The sequence below is a fragment of the Adiantum capillus-veneris genome, chromosome 12 (genome assembly GCF_014529385.1).
Source record: "Adiantum capillus-veneris isolate H3 chromosome 12, ASM1452938v2, whole genome shotgun sequence".
NCBI lineage: Eukaryota > Viridiplantae > Streptophyta > Polypodiopsida > Polypodiales > Pteridaceae > Adiantum > Adiantum capillus-veneris.
The window spans coordinates 149,812,323-149,831,707 of record NC_140942.1 but is presented as its reverse complement, the minus strand read 5'-3'; the positions used below and the strand labels follow the sequence as shown (position 1 = coordinate 149,831,707).

Sequence of the window (19,385 nt, the reverse complement as noted above, 5' to 3'; positions counted from 1 at the left end):
TACACTTTCTAGCCATAGAAAGTTGATACGAGTATCTTGCTGCGGGTAGTATGCATGGACCAACATACCGGGATTAGAGGAAAAGGTGTTTCTGAAAAAGGAAGTAAAGACCTGTCGCTGCAGGATGGGAGTTTTGAAGTCTCAATCAAGGTGCACGCGGTAATTCTCCTATTCCATGTGTAATGGAACTGAACATGACATTGATCTTCACGAAGTGTAATCTTGGGGTTCTCTCAAGCTGTTCGTTTGAAGAAAATCGCATCAAACTTCTGAATATATAGAACTGTGGAGAAGTTTTATGCACATTTGAGTCTCTAGTACCTGGACTAGATGGGTTGATGATAAAAGCTTCGCTTCTCCAATAGGATCTAAAAACAAAAGCTTGTTTTTTTACGAACTCGAAAATAGCACAGCTTAGAAAATGGATTTGTTACTGTTCCTTTAAGTTGATCCTTGCATGGCTACATACAATTGTTCGATTGCAACCTTGAATGTCTGCTCAACTACTAAAGATGAAATATAATTATTTTGAGAAAATGCCGCCCAAATTTTCTCATCCACTGCCTGTCCATGAAACACTTGTTTTGAGATCAGAGCATGGCCAGGCTATAATCCAACACATCAACTAAATAATCTGCAAAGTAGATCCAGCATAGCAAAGTGTTCAGTAAAGATGGATCGTCGGATGATGGTGCTAAAATGTAAAGATCAGGATGTAGAAACATGAGCATTGACGAGGCTCACCTGCATCTTGCTTTGTGAAGCACATGGGAGGCTTAATTCTGAAGACATTGCCATGTAAACCACCTTTGCCCGCAAGAACTCCAAGGTCTGTGACATGGATATATGATCACGTTGGGCTGGAAATATGAAAACTAGTAATAGCCATACAAACAAGGCACAAGAACCAAATTGTTACTTACCTTTCATCTTTTCAAGAACTTCAGCAGTCTCAGCCTTTGCAGGCACCTTCGTGCCTCTATCTGTCACTAGCTCAACCCCAATCATGAGCCCTTTCCCTCTGACATCTCCAATGACTACAGAAAATTGTTTAAAAGAATTATTCCTATTAACTCGCATATTAGGAAGAACGAATTCCAAGGCTTGCTGTAAGCAAGACGATTCAAGCCTTACTTGGATGTTTTTCTTGCAACTGTCGAAGCCGTTCTAGCAGATGGCCACCTACAACTGCGCAGTTTTCTTGCCTTCTCTCTTTGTCTATTACTTTTATGACTGCGTGCCCGCCAGCAGAACAGACTGGATTACCTCCAAAAGTATTGAAGTGCAAACACTTGGTCAAAGTGCTTGCAATCTCTGGGGTTGTGACAACTGCAGCCAAAGGAAGGCCATTGCCAATGCCCTATGCATGACCAAAGCTGCAATTTAGCTTGCAGGCATGAGATGGAAACCTGTCAAAAGCATTTTTTCACTAATTAAGTCAGTCATCACTCAACCTTGGCCATTGTTACAATGTCAGGTATAACACCCTGTGTCTCAAATCCCCAGTAGTGGCTGCCCGTCCGCCCAAACCCAGTCTGTACTTCATCGGCAATGCAAACACCACCTGCATTCCTTACATGCTCATACACAGCTGGTAAATACCCAGGAGCAAGCTCCACTGCTCCTCCTGCCCCCTGCCAATAGGGCAAGAACCACAGGTAAGGATACTAAATAAGTATACTCTCAAGGTCTACTATATGCTTCACTTGAATTGAACATTCAGCCACTTGGCCCTACTCTCAAATGCAATCTCCATGGCTTTTGAGAGTGATAGGTCTGACTGGAAGTGACGTGCTAACAATGTCTAGAGTTATACACCTCATCCAAAACTTGGAACATGCATTACACATCATAAAACCTTACTTGAATTGTTTCTGCTATAAACCCAGCCACTTTGCCAGGTGTAGCTGAGCTTATCAAATCTGCGACATCTTCCGCATAGAGCTTCCCATCTGATCCGTGAACTCCTCTGTAAGGGTTTGGATTTAGCGCGTGGTGCACACCAAAGCCCTACAAAAATGATAATCTATCAGTTACTCACTAATAACTAAGGGTGCTTACCACTGGCCTCCTGTACAGCAAAATTACCTGTGCAACTCCATGCTTCCACGTGTGCAATCCAGCAGCCCCCATGGTTGCAGCACTTAATCCATGATAAGCATTTCGCAAAGCAACTATGTCAAAACTACCCGTGTAGAGCCTAGCCATCATCAATGCCATGTCATTTGCTTCAGAGCCTGAATTTACCAGGTAGACCACCTGTGCAAAATTAATCTCTCTCTCTCTCTCTCTCTCTCTCTCTCTCAACTGTTTTTGACTTGATAGACAGCAGTTCACTCTTTCGATCATAACTTCTTCATCCGAACTCCGTTTTGGGTGATCTATAGGCGGAAATCAATTAGGTTATGGCCAGACTTGAAGTCCGTACATGACATTTGAAGCCTTCTAGGCTTACGTTCCTACTACAAGAGGTTCATTCGAAATTTTGCTGAGATTGCTTCTCCACTCCATGCACTAAAAGGGAAAGGAGTTACTTTCAAGTGGACAGCCAAGGAAATTTTAGCCTTCAAACACTCGAAAGAAAAGCTGACTTCAAGAGTAATCTCCATCTGTGTAATAAAAACACATGCTGGAAGTGTCCTCTCCCCCTGCAGCTCGCGCTGCCCCTGTTCCATCCCGCGCGCTGCCCCCTGCCCCTGCTCCTGCACCCGCACGCTCGCGCTGCCCCTGTTCCATCCCGCGCGCTGCTCCTGCCCCTGCTCCTGCACCCCGCATGCTCTCGCTGCCCCAGCCCGCCTCCTCATCTGACTGCCCTCGCGCCCGTTCGCCCTCGCTGCCCCAGCCCGCCCCCCGGTCCTCAGCCCTCTTCCTCACTCCCCGGCTTCCATTCCCCTTTCGCCTTCCGCCTGCCTGTAGGCTGTTTTCAGCCTGCTGATAATCACCTCAACACCAACACCCTTCTCTTTTCAGCAGCAAACACAGAATGGAGGCCTCTGCTCCACCTCCTCCACAAAAGCCCCCTCAACCGACACCGCGGAGCCCACCCTTCGACTTGCTCTTTCGCCAGAAGAGCAAGCGAGCTTGATAGCCGAAGTGGAACGCTTGCAAGCCACCTCGGTTATCTGCAAGATCATTGGTACTCGAACCAGTCTAGGCGAGGTTCGGGATTTACTTCAGGCCCGACTTCTCTCCGATGTGGGCAAGATCATTGATGTCCAGATTCTCGGGAGTGGGTATTACCAGATAGAGTTTGAGTCTCCAGAGATGATGGCCAAGGTGATAACGGTGAGCTTGCTTGGCATCCGAGCAGCTCGAGCTTACTTCAGACAATGGCATCATGGTTTCGGCCCTGCTACAGATGTGCTTGAGGAGGCCACCTTGCCTATTTCGGTCTGCTTCCCAGGCCTGAGGAGAGAGTATCTCCCTTTACTTCCCAGGATTGGTTCCATGCTCGAGACAGTTCTGGAGTCACCGCGCACTGCAGCTTCCGTTGTCGCCAAGGCCGCAGGTTTGCCCACTGTGCGGGTTCTTGTTCGCGACACACACTCCCTCTCAAAGGTGATATTGTTGCCTCGGGTTAGTGGAGGTTGGATCAGATAGAGCGTGGAGTATTTGGGTCTCCCGAACCAGTGTTTCAATTGCAGACAGATGGGCCACTTAGCGAAGGCCAGTCCCCGCAGGAGATCTCGACCCACAACGCCTGCATAGCCTCACAAGGCTGAGCAGGCGCAACAGTCAGATACCCAGGACACACAGGCTGGTACTCCTTTAGACGCCTCCATTCTGCCTCCCCCTCCATCCTCAACCGCACCCCCCGCTCCTCTCTCTCCGATGGGGCCCTCAGCCTCATCTTACAACCCATCCCACGGCCCTCCTCAGGCGCAAGGGACTGGACACACATCTGCCGCGAGGCGCTCTCTCGGTGGTGCTTTCGCTACGAGTCGCATGGCTCGTAAGGGACAACCCCATGTGTTGGGGGGGACTCCAACATGTTGGAGGACCCCTCTTGACAAGATCGGAGGTGGCCATGCTACGGTGCACGGGGCTGAGCTGGCAGCTTGGGCGGCTATGTATGGCCATGAGGGTTTCTGATGTTTGGCAGTACTCAGGTTTTGTGAGACCCCCAAACAGCTTGTCTTTCTCTCGCTCTGATTGCAAGGTAGGAGGAGTGAATCTATCTAGGATAGATCGCTTCTACGCCAGTGACTACATTTCTGACATGGGGGAATCTGTTTGCATCCTTGCGGGGACTACATTTTCCGACCATGCCCCAGTGATTCTCACAATGAGAGATAGACAGAGGAGGGGGGGTGCGATGCTACGCATCCCCGAGTGGATCTCACTGGATCTGACACTTAGAGAGTGAGTGGAGGCAGTTTGGACTGAGAGTCTGGACACACAAGACTCCCCTGCTGGTAGAGTGGCCTCTAGATTGGCAGAGATTAGTCGCTTCTTCCTTCAAGAGTCTGCAGCTCGTATGGCTGTAGCCAGGGAGGATGAAAAGCGTCTTCGACGAGGCATCGCTTCCTATAGAGGATCAAGAGTCTGCAGCTCGTATGGTTGTAGCCAGAGAGGATGAAAAGCGTCTTCGACGAGGCATCGCTTCCTATAGAGGAAGCAGCAGCATCCAGACAGTCCATGGTTGGAGGAGCACATGCAGCAGGCCAGGCAGGAGTTGACTAGCATTGAGGAGCGGCGCCACGAGTTTTTTGAGACAGTGGGGCCACACCATGCACACACCAGTGTTAGTCAGTTGAGGAGACCTAACGGATTAGTTGCTTCAGAGCTTGAGGATATGTATGCAGTTGCTACTGACTTCTACCGCGATCTGTTGTCAGTTGAGACTCAGTCAAAGCACCAGCATGCATGCAGGGAGCAAGTTTGGGCACAGATGCCTTGCCTTGTTACTCACGAGATGCGACAGAGACTTGAGCTTCTCCTCCAGCTAGAGGAGCTCCATGAGGCCCTCAGAGCACTCCCCCGTGGTAGTTGTCCAAGCGAGGATGGTTTGACCCCCAGTTTTTTCTTCGAATGTTTTTCAGCCTAACATCATGAGTGAGGGTTTGATCTACCTGATCCCCAAGGAGGGTGGCTCCTTGGATGAGATTCGACAGTGGTGACTCATTACCATCCTCAATTCATCCTACAAAATTCTAGCAAAGGCTCTGAGTTTGAGGATCCAGCCACTTCTAGACAGCATTATACAAGGGACTCAAACAAGTTTTGTCAAGGCGTGTAGTATCCTTGACAACATCTTCACTTTTTGGGAGGCGTCGGCCCTTAGAGAGACTGTTTGTGGCCCAGATTTTCAGATTACATGGCATGCCTGAGACGATTGTCTCCGACAGGGACCCCAAATTTACGAGTTTGTTTTGGAAGGCAATTTGGGAGAACATTGGCACGCGGTTGCAATTCTCGTCATCTTTCCACTTGCAGACTGAAGGGCAATCTGAGATTGCCAATTCAATGGTTTTAGATTTATTGAAGTCTTATATCTCGGATTAGAAGACTCAATGGGAACCACCCTTCCTAAGCACAAAAGATAAGATTTTTGAAGCTGATGAGTATACGTGCGACTTAGACACGGCTTTTGCCAAGGTCCGCGAGGCTTTGCAGAAATCTCAGGAAAGACAGAAAAAGGCAGCGGATCGCCATCGTCGCGATTTGAAATTGAAGGAGGATGATTGGGTGCTCTTACGTTTTGAGAAGGCACGCTTGAGAAAGAAGAAGGGAAAGGAAAGGTTTTTTTCAAAGCTTAGTATGAGATACTACGGACCTTTCCAAATCTCCGAAAAGATCAATGATGTCTCCTTCCGACTGAAACTGCCTGACACTCGGAGGATTCACAATGCATTGCATGTGAGTCTCTTGAAACCTTTCAAAGGTGATGTGCCTAATGATGGGGAGTCCGATGAGCAACCCGCAGTGGAGGAAAACGAAGAGATCCTTGTTCCTAAACAGATTTTGGCACATAAGGACACAAAGAATAAGGGTAAGGTTAGAAGGCGGTTCTTGGTTAAATTCAACAACTATCCTGCATTGGATGCGAAGTGGATGGAGGAGGAGGACCTAGCAAATACTCCTCAGATTGTGAAACTTTACCTTGAAGCTTTTGGTTTAGCACAAGGATCCGGACGTACGTACGGTACCGTACATCCGTACCGTACGGTACCGTGCCGTACGGATTTGTAGTGTACGGATTTTTTTGGCTAAAAAAAAAAAAACCCTACGTGAGAGGCCTTTTATTTTCGCCTGGCTGGGTTTAGTCTGGGCGCCTTATTTTACTGGGGATTGTCTGCAACAGTGACCTGCAACCTGCAAAGTCCATCTGCAGAGCCTTTTCACGCGTGTTTACCGGCAAGAAAGCAAACCTTCTATCTCTCCCTCGCACATTTCTTTGTGATTCTCTCGCGATAGCACATGCGTTTTAGTCCTACTGCATGTGTAGGTCTACCATGCCTCGCAAACCCAACCCAGTCTAGAGCGCACACACCAATGTCATTGCGGTGGTAAATACAGGAGGGCAAGCAGGATCAGGAACACGCACTTGGACTTGCAAATATTGTGGAAAGCAAAAGACAAGTACGGTGACGCGTGTGTTGAGGCACCTTACTAGCATCGGCACTACTGGCCAATGCGGCGGATGCAAGCTTGTTCCGCGAGAGATCAAGGATGCTTTGATTCTAGAGCACTTTCCGGGAGGGGGTCTTCCCTCGTCCAAGGGTAAGAAAGCAGATGAGGCAACACAGGATGCCTTGCAGGATGCATTGTTTGCAAATTTTCCAGATGCACCTACACAGCAGGAAAAGGGCTCGTTGTTCTCAGGATGTAGATGAGGATACAGATCAGGGGACACACATGTATACGTAGTCTACTTTGCCTTCACGTGTCCATGCACAGTCCTGGGTAAAAGAGAGGCAAAAAATTGCAGAAACAGAGATTGCTCGCACTCTCATAGAGTGCAGCATTGCATTTAATGTTTTGCGGATAGAGCAATGGAAGCGAATCGTCCGAGCCATTGCACAAGTCGGCGCCACAGATTCTTGGAGTGGCTTGGATTATCAGAAGATGCGCACGACAATGTTAGATGAGCAGCGAGAGATCATTGACAGAGCATTGGTCCCAGTGAAAGCTGGGTGGCAACAGTTTGGTTGTACTATCATCTCTGATGGGTGGAGTGATATTCAGAGACACCACATTATCAACATCCTTGTTTCCTCTTGCCTTGGTACATACTTCCTACGTGCTGTGGACGCGGGCAAGGCTGGTGAGCGTATTTCGGCAGAGTTTATTTTTGGGCACATTCGGCAAGCCATCAAGGAGGTTGGGAAGGATAATGTCGTACAGGTACTCTTATCATTCTCGAGAGTCGAATCTCTTGCGCTTTTTAGTTTGTCGAATCTCTTGCTCTTTTTAGAAGCCATAGTTTGTAACTAACAAGATATTGGTCGTACGACGTATAATGGTCACTGGTTTTGCACGTTGTTACAGACAATGCGTCCAACTGCAAGGCCATGAGGGAGATGTTTGAGGCGGAGTTCCCTCGCATAGTTTAGACTCCATGTACTGCACATTGCCTCGACTTGCTCATGGAGGATATTGACAAGTTGACTTGGGTACAGTCTATTGTCTCTGATGCGTCGAAGATGATGACTTTCTTCCGCAAGAAACATCAAGCACTTGCCATATTCAAGAGTCACAGCACACTAGACATGGTGCGTCCCTCGAACACTAGGTTTGCATACATGTACCTAGTACTTCAGAGGCTTTACAAGTTGAAGGATCTGTAACTAAGTCAGACTCTGTAAATAATTAATTTATTTACGAGAAAAGAATTATCTAATTAGTTGTGTGCACATCAGAATAGATTTAGCAGTCTGGGGCCTGAGGTGCGCCCAAGTTTGGGCCAGTGCACCTCAGGGAGACCCTAACAGAAAATACCCTGAAGCCCTAGCGATTGGGAAATCGGGTCTTCAATGAAGGGGTAGATAGTAGCCTCAGATTTCAGGCTCAGAAAATTACGCACGCTAGTGCAAGCACAGGAATGAGATGGGGTCCTTAGAATAATAACCCTAAGGCCTAATTATTTTACGGCCTTAGGATAAGTTAGTTAAAAGTACTCTTAAATGATTTTGCACTGGTCCAAATGGCCAGACAAGTGCGAACAGGTAATGCCAGAGCATTGCTGGTACGGCAATGCGCTAAGGAGTAGATAAAGTTTTCATTTGTTGCATCTATGTGTGCAGTTGTGCACTTAATTGCACATTTCATTAACTAGCATAGGATTTTTAAAGCCAAAAGTTGAATGGTTTTTAAATTTTAAAGTAAGTGTGCCACTTGGCACACTTTCCCATGCAATCTCTCTCTCTCTCTCTCTCTCTCTCTCTCTCTCTCTCTCTCTCTTCATGCTAGCGCCCCCTCTTCTGGGAGGCTATAAGAAAGCAGCCCCTCCCCCTCTTGCGAGGTTGGCCGCGCACTACCCCCCCCCCCCTCCCCAAGTTGACCATCCTCTACGCAGTGAAGCTCTCCATTGAAGCTTGAGAGCAGCACCTTGTGGTGTATGTGGAGCCTCTGAGCACCCATCACCTAGAACAAGGCTTCTCATGGTTGCTTGCAGCTTTGGGAGAAGTTTCATCACGTAAAGTAGTAGAAAACTCTCTTTCTCCCTTGTCTAGCTGCTGCAAATTCCCTGTTTTCAGCCCCTAATCACTTGTATTAGGGTGAATTTCAGCAAAGTCTTAATAGAATCTCATTCCCCACTACCTACTCTACACATACACCAAGTTTGGAGCATTTCCATCGCGAAAAGGACCTCCAATTTGGCATTGGAACACGCTCAGGTAACAAATTCTCGTTATGTGCAGAAAATTACAGCAAACGTATGTGTCTGTGTTTTGCATGTTTCTGTGGTTGGTTAATTGCAGGAATGATTACGTCCAAAGTGGCACAGTTAGCGGAAGATAGACCCTCATTCGTGAGAGCTTCCGATGAGTTTTGTGGAAGGTAGATTCTCCCCTACGAGAGCTTCCCAAAATCTCGCAGAAGAGGATAGATCCTCTCAGTAGTCAGAGAGCAGTTCTTCTACTCTCTCAATCAGAAGCAGAAAAAGGCCAAGAAAGAATAGAGGACGGGCTTTCGCCCCATTCCCGTGCTTGTAAAGATTCTCCCTTAGTAATAAAGATATTCTCTTTATGGGGGAGGACCAGCCCATCTTCTGGTCCCCAATGAAGTGTCAAGCTTTCTCTCTCTCTCTAATTCTCTCGAGTATTTGAAGTACAATTAAAAGTCAGTTTATGCTTCCGTATTTTTGTGATAGTGGTATCAGAGCAAGGTCATCTCTCTCTTCCTTAAGGGATTGACGACTCTTGGCAGACTGCAGAAATGGGAGGACGCGAGATAGAGTTCTCTCTCCTTCAACAGCAGGTGGAAGAGTTGCAAAAAGCTCTCTCCTATCCAGAAGTCCAAAAGATTCTCCATACTCTTGTGAAAGGGAAGGAGAAAATGCCGATGGGGTCGGGAGAAATCCCGCAGAACCCAAAGGCGCCAGACCCAAGGAAAGATCCTTTGATTGGAACCTCCCGCATGCACAAGAGGCAGAGGACACCTCCAGAACGTCATGTGCGGTTTAACCCAAAGGTTCAAGAGCAGGATCCCCCTAATTCCCCTCAGTTCTCTTTCATGAAGGATCTGGATGACATCGTTGCTCCTAAAGACATGTTTCTTGACAATCCGTCGCAACAAGAAGTGCATTCAAGGGAAAAGACTCTTGTCCATAAGGAGTCTAAGCATAGAAAGAAGGAGCACCATAAGAGGAAGCACCACAGGCAGAAAACATTCAAGTCGGGAGATAAAGATGTGAAATTCGACACCTACAATGGACGGCGTGATAATGACAAAGCTTTGGTTTTCATCCGCCAGTTCGAAGTTGCATTTGTTGAAGGGAATTTTAAAGAAAGATCCACGCTTCGCTATGTTAGTATGTACCTGAAAGGCACCGCCAGCATTGCTTCTGCTTCGGAGGCGGTTCTTTTCTTCTTTTGAGAAGAAGTAGAGGTAGGCTGCTCATGGAGAGCCTTCTGCTTGGCATGGTAAGTGCTTTGCTCCATCTTCTTTTGAGAAGAAGTAGAGGTAGGCTGCTCATGGAGAGCCTTCTGCTTGGCATGGTAAGTGCTTTGCTCCATCTTCCTGGGAGTACCCTTGTCATGTATTCCATCAGCTATGCGGGCTGATTCCATAAGTATCTGCAAGTTACCTCGAGGGTAAAGCTTCATAGCCTTTTGCAAGGCTTCATGCAATCCTGCTTCAAACTTGCGCATCTTTTCCGAATCGTCAATTTTCTTGAATGGAGTGGCTTTCAAGAGAACGTCCCAAAACCTATCTACATAGCGTGGAACAGTTTCATTCTTCGACTGTGAAAGTCGATCCCATTCTTTCTTTACCTCTTCCTCATAGTCTGGAGGAAGGAACTGTGCGTAGAACTCCTTGAAAGCAGTCCAATCTTGGGGTTTACGATCTTCCAGGATAAGGGTTAACCACCAGCCAAATCAGCCCAAAAAAGGGAGATATCTCTCTCCTGCTAAGTTGCGAACTTACATTAGTGAAGGAAGATGCTTCAAGTGTGGACAAGTTGGTCATATGAAGGGTGACTGTCCTACCAAACCTCCACAACCACCCTCTTCCAATGCAGTTCCAGATGTACAAGGAAATACAACCAAGGATGGAAAAGAAAGAGCTCTTCTTAAAGCATGGGGTAGCATCAACAACCAACAGACTCTCATTTTGTTTGACCCTGGCAGTACAGACAACTTCATCTCTACCAAGCTAGCTGATGACCTGAACTTGCAGCCCAATCATTTTGGAGTTACTATTCAAGCACAATCTGCTTTCAAAGGGCAGAACTCAAACTCTACTCCAATCATAGGGAAGTTGAATCTAAAGGTCGACGACTACAAGGATCAAGAGTCTTTCTTACTAGCTTCACTTGAAGGATGCGATGTTATCTTGGGAATGCCTTGGCACTACAAGATGCATCCCATTCCTGACTATGTTCAGAAAACCTTATCCTTTGCTCATAAAGGAAAGGAGTATCTTGTACTTGCAGATGCAGGTGATTGGCGTATCCCTATCGCCAATCACACCATCAAGAAAGTAATGAAAAAGTGTGTTTCAGCGTACTTGATTTTTGCAAGAGAGAGAGATGTGTCTGTTTCACAACTTTCTTCCTCTTTAGAGCAAAAAAGACTTAAGTTATTAGAAAATTATAAAGATTGTTTTGCAGATGAACTTCCAAATGAACTCCCACCTCCTCGACCTGAGGATCATACAATTGATTTGATCCCAGAAAGTTCTCCTCCAAATCAGCCCCCTTATCGAGTTAGTCTAATGCAGCAAGAGGAAATTCTCAAGCAGGTTACCGAACTTTTGGAGAAGGGCTTAATAAGGCCTAGTACTTCTCCATATTGTTCACCTGTCTTGCTAGTACAGAAAAAGGATGGCACATTCCGCATGTGCATAGACTATAGATCTCTAAACAAGATCACAATCAAGAATCGATTTCCAATCCCTCGGATTGACGACATTCTTGACAAGTTACAAGGAGCAAGTGTTTTTAGTCGTATAGACTTGAAGAGCGGTTATCATCAAATCCGCATAGCTCCTCAGGATGTGCATAAGACTTCATTTAGAACAACCTTCGGGTTGTATGAATTCTTAGTGATGCCTTTTGGACTCACTAATGCACCAACCACATTCAACAGAATGATGGATAGAATCTTCCACTCATATAGAAGCTTCACAGGCGTTTTCTTTGATGACGTCTTAATCTTCTCAGAGACGGAAGACGAACACTATAAGCATCTCGCCTTAGTGTTTGAAGAATTACGCAAACACAAATTATTTGTGAATGCTAAGAAGAGTGAGTTCTTTCTAAAAGAAATCCACTATTTGGGCCATATAGTATCTCACAATCAGGTGAGAATGGACCCTGATAAAATTCAAGCAGTTGTAGAATGGCCTACGCCAACTACAGTACATGATGTACGAAGTTTCCTTGGCCTCTGTTCTTATTATCGACGTTTCATTCGAGCTTTTGCCGCGATAGCAGGTCCCCTCCATGACCTGACAAAGAAGTGGATTCCATTCCATTGGGGGTCTGGACAAAAACAAGCTTTCGAAAAGCTTAAGTATCTACTCAGTCACAGACCTGTTCTCACCGTCCCTGATCTTCGCAAACGTTTCGAAGTATACTGCGATGCATCTGGAGATTGTGTAGGAGCAGTTTTGAACCAAGAGGGTCACGCAATAGCCTATGAAAGTCGGCGCCTTAAAGATGCACAGTTGCATGTTTCCATATACGAGAAAGAGTTAATGGCAGTAATTCATGCTCTTTCCATTTGGAAACACTATTTGTTAGGAGCTGATTTTATTATCAAGACAGATCATCAAAGTCTTCGCTACTTTCTCACACAGAGAAAGTTATCAGAAAAGCAGATGAGATGGGCCAACTTTCTTTCAATGTTCCATTTTCAGATTTTACATACTTCTGGAACGAAGAATGAAGTTGCAGATGCTCTCTCCAGGCGTCCAAAGATCAATGCACTAACAACAATTTATCATGAGGAACTAGAATCTCTCAACGAGATGTATCCTCAAGATCCAGACTTCGCCACAATTTGGGCAGATCTTCAAGCTGGTCACTCAAGGCCACCTTATTCTATTAGGGATAATACGCTCTATCGTCAACAAGCAATATACATAGCTCAACCCTTACGACAGAAGGTGATGGATGAAGCACATAATTCTCCTTATGCCGGGCATCGGGGAATTGCTTCCACCACTAGTGCCCTCGAAAGGTATTTCTTTTGGCCAACACTCCGTGCGGACATTGAAAAACATGTATGTGAGTGTTTAGTCTGCCAAAAAGTAAAATATGACAGACATAAAGTTTATGGCAAGCTTCAGCCGCTCCCTATGCCTAACACGCCATGGGAAAGTATTGCCATGGATTTTATTACGGATCTTCCTAGATCCAAGAATGGAAATGATGCAGTCTGGACTATAGTAGACAGATTCAGTAAGCAAGCACATTTTCTTCCAGTAAAGAAGACGATAAAAGCTGATCACATGGCTAGAATATTTCTAGCTCAGATTTTTAAACACCATGGATTGCCAAAGACTATTGTCAGCGATAGAGATCCCCGTATGACTAGTCTATTTTGGCAGGCATTGTTCGAAAACTTGGGAACTAAGCTTGATTTTTCATCAGCTTATCATCCTCAAACAGATGGTCAAAGCGAAATCGCTAATGCCATTGTTTTAGATCTCCTCAAGTGCTATGTTTCGGAACGACAATCCGAATGGGAACAGTACTTACCAATACTTGAGTTTGCGTATAATAATACCATACATTCCTCAACTGGTAAAGCTCCCTTCGAAATTATTTATGGGAAGCCACTCTTACTTCCTATTATGGTGACCAAACAAAACATCTTCGCCGCAGATGAATTTGTGCGCAATATTGATATTGCCCATCAACAAGTAAAGCAAGCGATTCTTCGTACTCAAGAGCAACAGAAGAGAAAAGCAGACAAGCACAGAAGGAATCTCAATCTTGAAAAAGGACAATATGTCCTCCTTCGGTTTGAGAAAGCTAGATTGAAAAAGCGGGTCGGCAAAGGGAAAGTTGTCAAACTTTCCCATAGATTTTACGACCCTTTCAAAATTACAGATAAAGTCAATGACGCAATTTTCAGATTGGATTTGCCTTCTAACTGGCGCATCCATAATGCTTTTCATGTCAGTCTCCTCCGACCATATGTGGGACCTCCTCCAATGGCGCCAGTACAAGAAGATCCTCCAGAAGTCGAAGAGACTGAGGAAATCCTTCAACCTGAAAAGATAATACACCACTCGGAGAGACAACTCAAGTCGGGGAGTCTACATCGAAAGTATTTAGTCAAGTTCAAGAATTACACTACTTTAGATGCAAAGTGGATGACTGAGTCCGATCGACTACCCAGACATCTTGCACAGTTATGTTGACGCTCTACAGTTGAGGTCAACTGTTTAGAACCAAGAGGGATGTAACTAAGTCAGACTTTGTAAATAATTAATTTATTTACGAGAAAAGAATTATCTAATTAGTTGTGTGCACATCAAAATAGATTTAGCAGTTTTGGTGCCTCAGGTGCGCCCAAGTTTGGGCCAGTGCACCTCAGGGAGACCCTAGCAGAAAATACCCTGAAGCCCTAGCGATTGGGAAATCGGGTCTTCAATGAAGGGGTAGATAGTAGCCTCAGATTTCAGGCTCAGAAAATTACGCACGCTAGTGCAAGCACATAAATGAGATGGGGTCCTTAGAATAATAACCCTAAGGCCTAATTATTTTACGGCCTTAGGATAAGTTAATTAAAAGTATTCTTAAATGATTTTGCACTAGACCAATGGCCGGACAAGTGCGAACAGGTAATGCCAGAGCATTGCTGGTACGGCAATGCGCTAAGGAGTAGATAAAGTTTTCATTTGTTGCATCTATGTGTGCAGTTGTGCACTTAATTGCACATTTCATTAACTAGCATAGGATTTTTAAAGCCAAAAGTTGAATGGTTTTTAAATTTTAAAGTAAGTGTGCCACTTGGCACACTTTCCCATGCAATCTCTCTCTCTCTCTCTCTCTCTCTCTCTCTCTCTCTCTCTCTCTCTCTCTCTCTCTCTCTCTCTCTCTTCATGCTAGCGCCTCAGTTAGCGGAAGATAGACCCTCATTCGTGAGAGCTTCCGATGAGTTTTGTGGAAGGTAGACTCTCCCCTGCGAGAGCTTCCCAAAATCTCGCAGAAGAGGATAGATCCTCTCAGTAGTCAAAGAGCAGTTCTTCTACTCTCTCAGTCAGAAGCAAAAAAAGGCCAAGAAAGAATAGAGGACGGGCTTTCGCCCCGTTCCCGTGCTTGTAAAGATTCTCCCTTAGTAATAAAGATATTCTCTTTATGGGGGGGGGACCAGCCTATCTTTTGGTCCCCAATGAAGTGTCAAGCCTTCTCTCTCTCTCTAATTCTCTTGAGTATTTGAAGTACAATTAAAAGTCAGTTTACGCTTCCGTATTTTTGTGACAGGATCCACTGTTGCAGACAGTTGTGGACCCTAAGTGGCAGTTGATGCACCGTGCGCAGACGGAGTCTACCAAGTACATACAGAGGAAAGTGCTTGATGAGAGCTCTTGGGTAGAGGTACACTCTTTGGCAGTGTCTCTCCAGCCTCTCTATTTTCTCTTGCGTGTGATAGACATGGAGGGGTCGACTCTTGGCCTTGTGTATCATCTATTCATGCAAATGAGGTAGCACATAGCAACATGTACCTCCGTGACATCAGAGCGGTAAGTCCTTAGTCAATGCTTGATCCTTGGAAAGTTGGATGTTGTATTTGTTTTAAGTCTTGACTGTGAAGTCTTGTGAATTGCAGGCGGGATGACATCCTCGCTATTGTGGAGAGTAGATGGACGTATATGAGTCGTCCTATTCATGGGATGGTTGCTATACTCCATCCTCTCTACAAGACTCGAGAGCTTTTTGCAGAGCGCGGTTTGCTCAACTTGCGATCGGAGTACCTAGACAAGATGTTCACTGAGGATGAGCAACTGGACCTTGACAACGAGATGAGCAGCTACATGAACAATCTGGGACCGTCTTTCTTGAGGAGTGTGTCTTTGAGGCAGGAAGCTACCAAGCTTCCTCTCACTTGGTGGCAGAACTATGGCAGAGTCGGGCTTCCAAATTTGTGCAATATTGCACTACGTATTCTCTCACAGGTATTCTAATTTCTCGCATAAACCAAGCAGTGTTTACTACGCTCAGGGTGTTTCGTGGTTCTCATTTATTCCTTTATCTTGCATGTATGGCATATGACATATGTCTATAGGATTGCTCAGCTGGTGCTTGTGAGCGCAATTGGAGCACCTACTCTCTGATATACACGAAGATTCGAAACCGCTTGAGCACTATGCAATTGGAGAAGTTGGTCTATTATCGAGAGAACATGAAGCTCAAGCGTAGCTTTCATGCTTTGAGGTCAGCCAAGCAGGTAAGTCTTAATAATAGATCATTGCTACATGAGTCTTGGATACGAGAGACTCGATGTTAAAAGTTAATACTTGGCTCCTTAAACTTTTGAGCAGGTAGATCCGACTCAAGTGAAGATGGTTCCAGATCCTACTGCACAGGAGATAGATTGTCGGATCAGAGATGAGCAGGAGGAGATTCTTCGAGAGCTTCATAGAGAGCTTGAGAGCGTGGATCGGCGGGTCACTAGATCACGAGCACGAGCCTTGGCCATCCCTCTTCGCCAGGAGGTTGCAGATCCAGAGAGAGCACGACGGGAGAGCATTTGCAGAGGCAAGCTGCCTGTGCACAGTAGTCGTGGTCGAGCGTATGAGGCAGTGCGTCTCATTCTGACTGAGGAGGAGGATGACCCATTTGAGCTGCTGGAGGCAGGTGCTTCAGGAGATCCCACCATTGTTGAGCGAGAGTTTGATGAGGAGGGCAATGTCTTGACAGAAGGAGACATGGCCTCCTCATCTTCAGAGTCCGATAGGGATGTTTAAGTATCTTGATTGCCATGTAGTAAGTAGTATGTACTTTGCGGCTGTTAGCATCTTAGCATGCTTCCTAGTTTCCTTTTTTATTGAGTCAAGACTCGTGCTTTGTTCCACCTTTGTTTATTGTGAATGAATTATCATTGGATGTACCTTTTGTTTGATGAGATTATGGTTTACCATCTATGAAGTATGTCATGTCAGTACTTTAAACTTTTCGAGTCTCGTCTATTGTGTACTGTGCAATCATGCAGTGTGTAAATACTAAATCAAGATCACAATGAAGTTCTTTGTAGTTTGTTATACTTATGAATATACTATCAAGTACAGACTGTATTGTAGGTTTTTGGCTTTCAAAAAAAAAACCATACAAATTTTATGTACCTAACAACTCAATCTGTTGCCAAATTGGCTTTATCTGACAAAAAAATAATTCTAAATGAATTATTGGATTTATAAGTGAGAGGGTTTTCTCGCTTGGAACACCAACAAAAAATAATTCTAAATGAATTATTGGAATTTTAAGTGAGAGGGTTTTTCTTACTGGAGACATCCGAGTACAGAATATTCCTAGTGCGTCATTCAGAGTAATGACGGGAGCACTGTGAAAGAGAATATCTGTAAGGCCACCAAGAACGGGTACTTTTGATACGTCACATCGGATGGGTGACAGGGAGCATCGGGAAGAAGTATCCGACCATCCGGGAACGGACATCTCTGATGCGTCATAGGATGGGTGACATAGAGCATCGTGAAGGAGATTGTACCGTAAGTTCGGTAGGAAAGGACTAGGTGATGGGTATTCCTGATGCGTCACAAGGTGGGTGACGGGTGCATCGGAAAGGGAATATCCATAGTCGAGAGAAAATTCCGAACTGTGTTAGAATTGTGCACAAGGAAAAAGCAAGCACTTGAATGAAGATGGGTTCAGAGGAAACTTTGAGGAAAAACAGATGCTTTTTGAGAAAGCGGGATTTCTTTTCGGGAAAGCAGATGCTTTCCCGCGAGGAAGTCTATGTCTGCATTGCAACTATGCATGTGATTGCATCCAGGGACGCCAGGGAAGTGCTATGAAAGCATTGGTTTTAACTTATAAGGTTTTATTGAGTCTTTGGGCAGGTTCAGACTATTTTTTTAGATACGCCGGCCACCCACTTAATAAGTGGGCAGCCATCTGATAAATAAGGCAACAGATCAGCCAGCTTTTTCTCTCTCTCTTTTTTTGGCAGAACACAAAAAAATTTGAAAATAAAAAAAAAATTGAAAATAAAAAAAACGGCCACGATCTCTACGCGAGCAGCTATTCGTGCCCATGGCTAGGAGCTATAAAAGCATCACATGCCCTCACTCAGAGGGGAGACCAATCTTTGCAAGGAGGAGATGCTGCTGCAGATTTCAACAGTAAAGAAGACGTTGCCGGTGATGCCCATGGCTGCCCCAAGTGTACCAGATGTCGCCAAGACCCAGTGCGCGAGTTCCCTCGCGAAGAAGTGCCTACGAAGCGTGTTTCCATCGCGACAAGTTGCTGTTTTTCTCTGTTTTCAGCCCATAAACGTCGTAGACGGGGCTGATTTACGAGAAGGAACCCGAGAACACACCTCTTTTGTGTGTAGGATTGGAAGAGAGGATTTTCTATGGAGAGATCTCTTCCGGGGAATTGCTTTTCGAGAACGGAGTTGCGTTTCGAGCGTCAAGACTTTGAAGGTAACGATTTTCATGTTATGAACTCTGAGCATTTGTTTGCAGGTGTACTTCCTCTTAGTGAGGGAGTAGGAGCAGAGGCAGGTATGAGCCTCTGCAGGAGAAAAGCGCTCTGAGGAACTAGAGCCAGATCAGCCCAAGGGTTTCGTACCCGAGTTTGGGAAGTAGATCCACGGATCGGAGAGAGGTAGTCTCTCAAGTTGTGATCCGGAAGTTGGGATTCCCAAGTAAGGACTTCGTGTCCGGGAAAGCAGAGTTGTTCTGCGGGAAGAGGACTCTGGAAAGAGAGTTGGAAAAGAGTTGCAGGGATGCCATGCCCTGAGTCTGGAAGGTGAGATCCAGAGGCGAGAACCTTGATTCTCGAGGAATTGGAATAAGGAACGGAAGCTCCTTGGAATAGGGTTTTGCCTTAGGAATTGGAAGTTGAGGCTTCCGGGAACCATCAAGTCTTATTCTAGAACGAACGTGGTAATACGTTCGGTTCAAGTGCTTGTATAGACTTCTCCCCAGTAATAAAGATACTATTACGGGCGGGACCTGCCCATCTTCTGGTCCCCAGTACTGTGTCGATCTTCTCTCTCTCTCTCTCTCTCTCTCTCTCTCTCTCTCTCTCTCTCTCTCTCTCTCTCTCTCTATCTATCTATCTATCTATTTCTCTCTATATCCTCTGGCTTCAATATTAAATGATAAATTTTATTTATCCAAGTATATTTTATATTGCTATGCGCTCCCGTTTGTGACAGTGGTATCAGAGCATGGTCTCCTCTCTTTCTCTGTAAAGGAGGACGACTCTGGGAAGATACGGGAAGAAGCCATGACAAGCCAAGAGAGAAGTAAGCAGGCGGAAACCTAAGTCCTGCAGGAAAAGCTCGCAGAGTTGGGAAATTTTTTTCTCTCTGCAAGAAGTCGACACGAGACTTGGGATTCTCTGAGAAGGCAACAAGAGCATGATGCTCAAGAATGTAGAGAATCCAAGGAGCGGAATGCTCAAGATCCTTAAGAATCCTCAAAATATCCATGAACATCAAACCATAACCATAGGCAAGAAATCTCGTCATTTCGGAAAGGATATGAAGAAGGTCTCTAGACCTAGGAACACTCCG

The 19,385-nt window shown here is 45.5% G+C and overlaps 1 protein-coding gene across 2 annotated transcripts in view; it reads right to left on the bottom strand.

The window, feature by feature from the left end:
* Nucleotides 1-228: 228 nt before the first annotated feature.
* The window catches only part of LOC147446677 (alanine--glyoxylate aminotransferase 2 homolog 1, mitochondrial-like), a 47,630-nt gene continuing 28,473 nt past the window's right edge, over nucleotides 229-19,385 (bottom strand). For both annotated transcript variants that reach the window (XM_086525870.1, XM_086525869.1), the window contains 7 exons: nucleotides 2,089-2,259; nucleotides 1,864-2,010; nucleotides 1,455-1,634; nucleotides 1,135-1,360; nucleotides 924-1,037; nucleotides 745-831; nucleotides 229-634 (listed from right to left, as the gene is read on the bottom strand). In XM_086525870.1, the coding sequence (XP_086381996.1) occupies nucleotides 591-634; nucleotides 745-831; nucleotides 924-1,037; nucleotides 1,135-1,360; nucleotides 1,455-1,634; nucleotides 1,864-2,010; nucleotides 2,089-2,259 (969 nt within the window). In that variant the 3' untranslated portion in view covers nucleotides 229-590. The remainder of the gene's footprint in view (nucleotides 635-744; nucleotides 832-923; nucleotides 1,038-1,134; nucleotides 1,361-1,454; nucleotides 1,635-1,863; nucleotides 2,011-2,088; nucleotides 2,260-19,385) is intronic.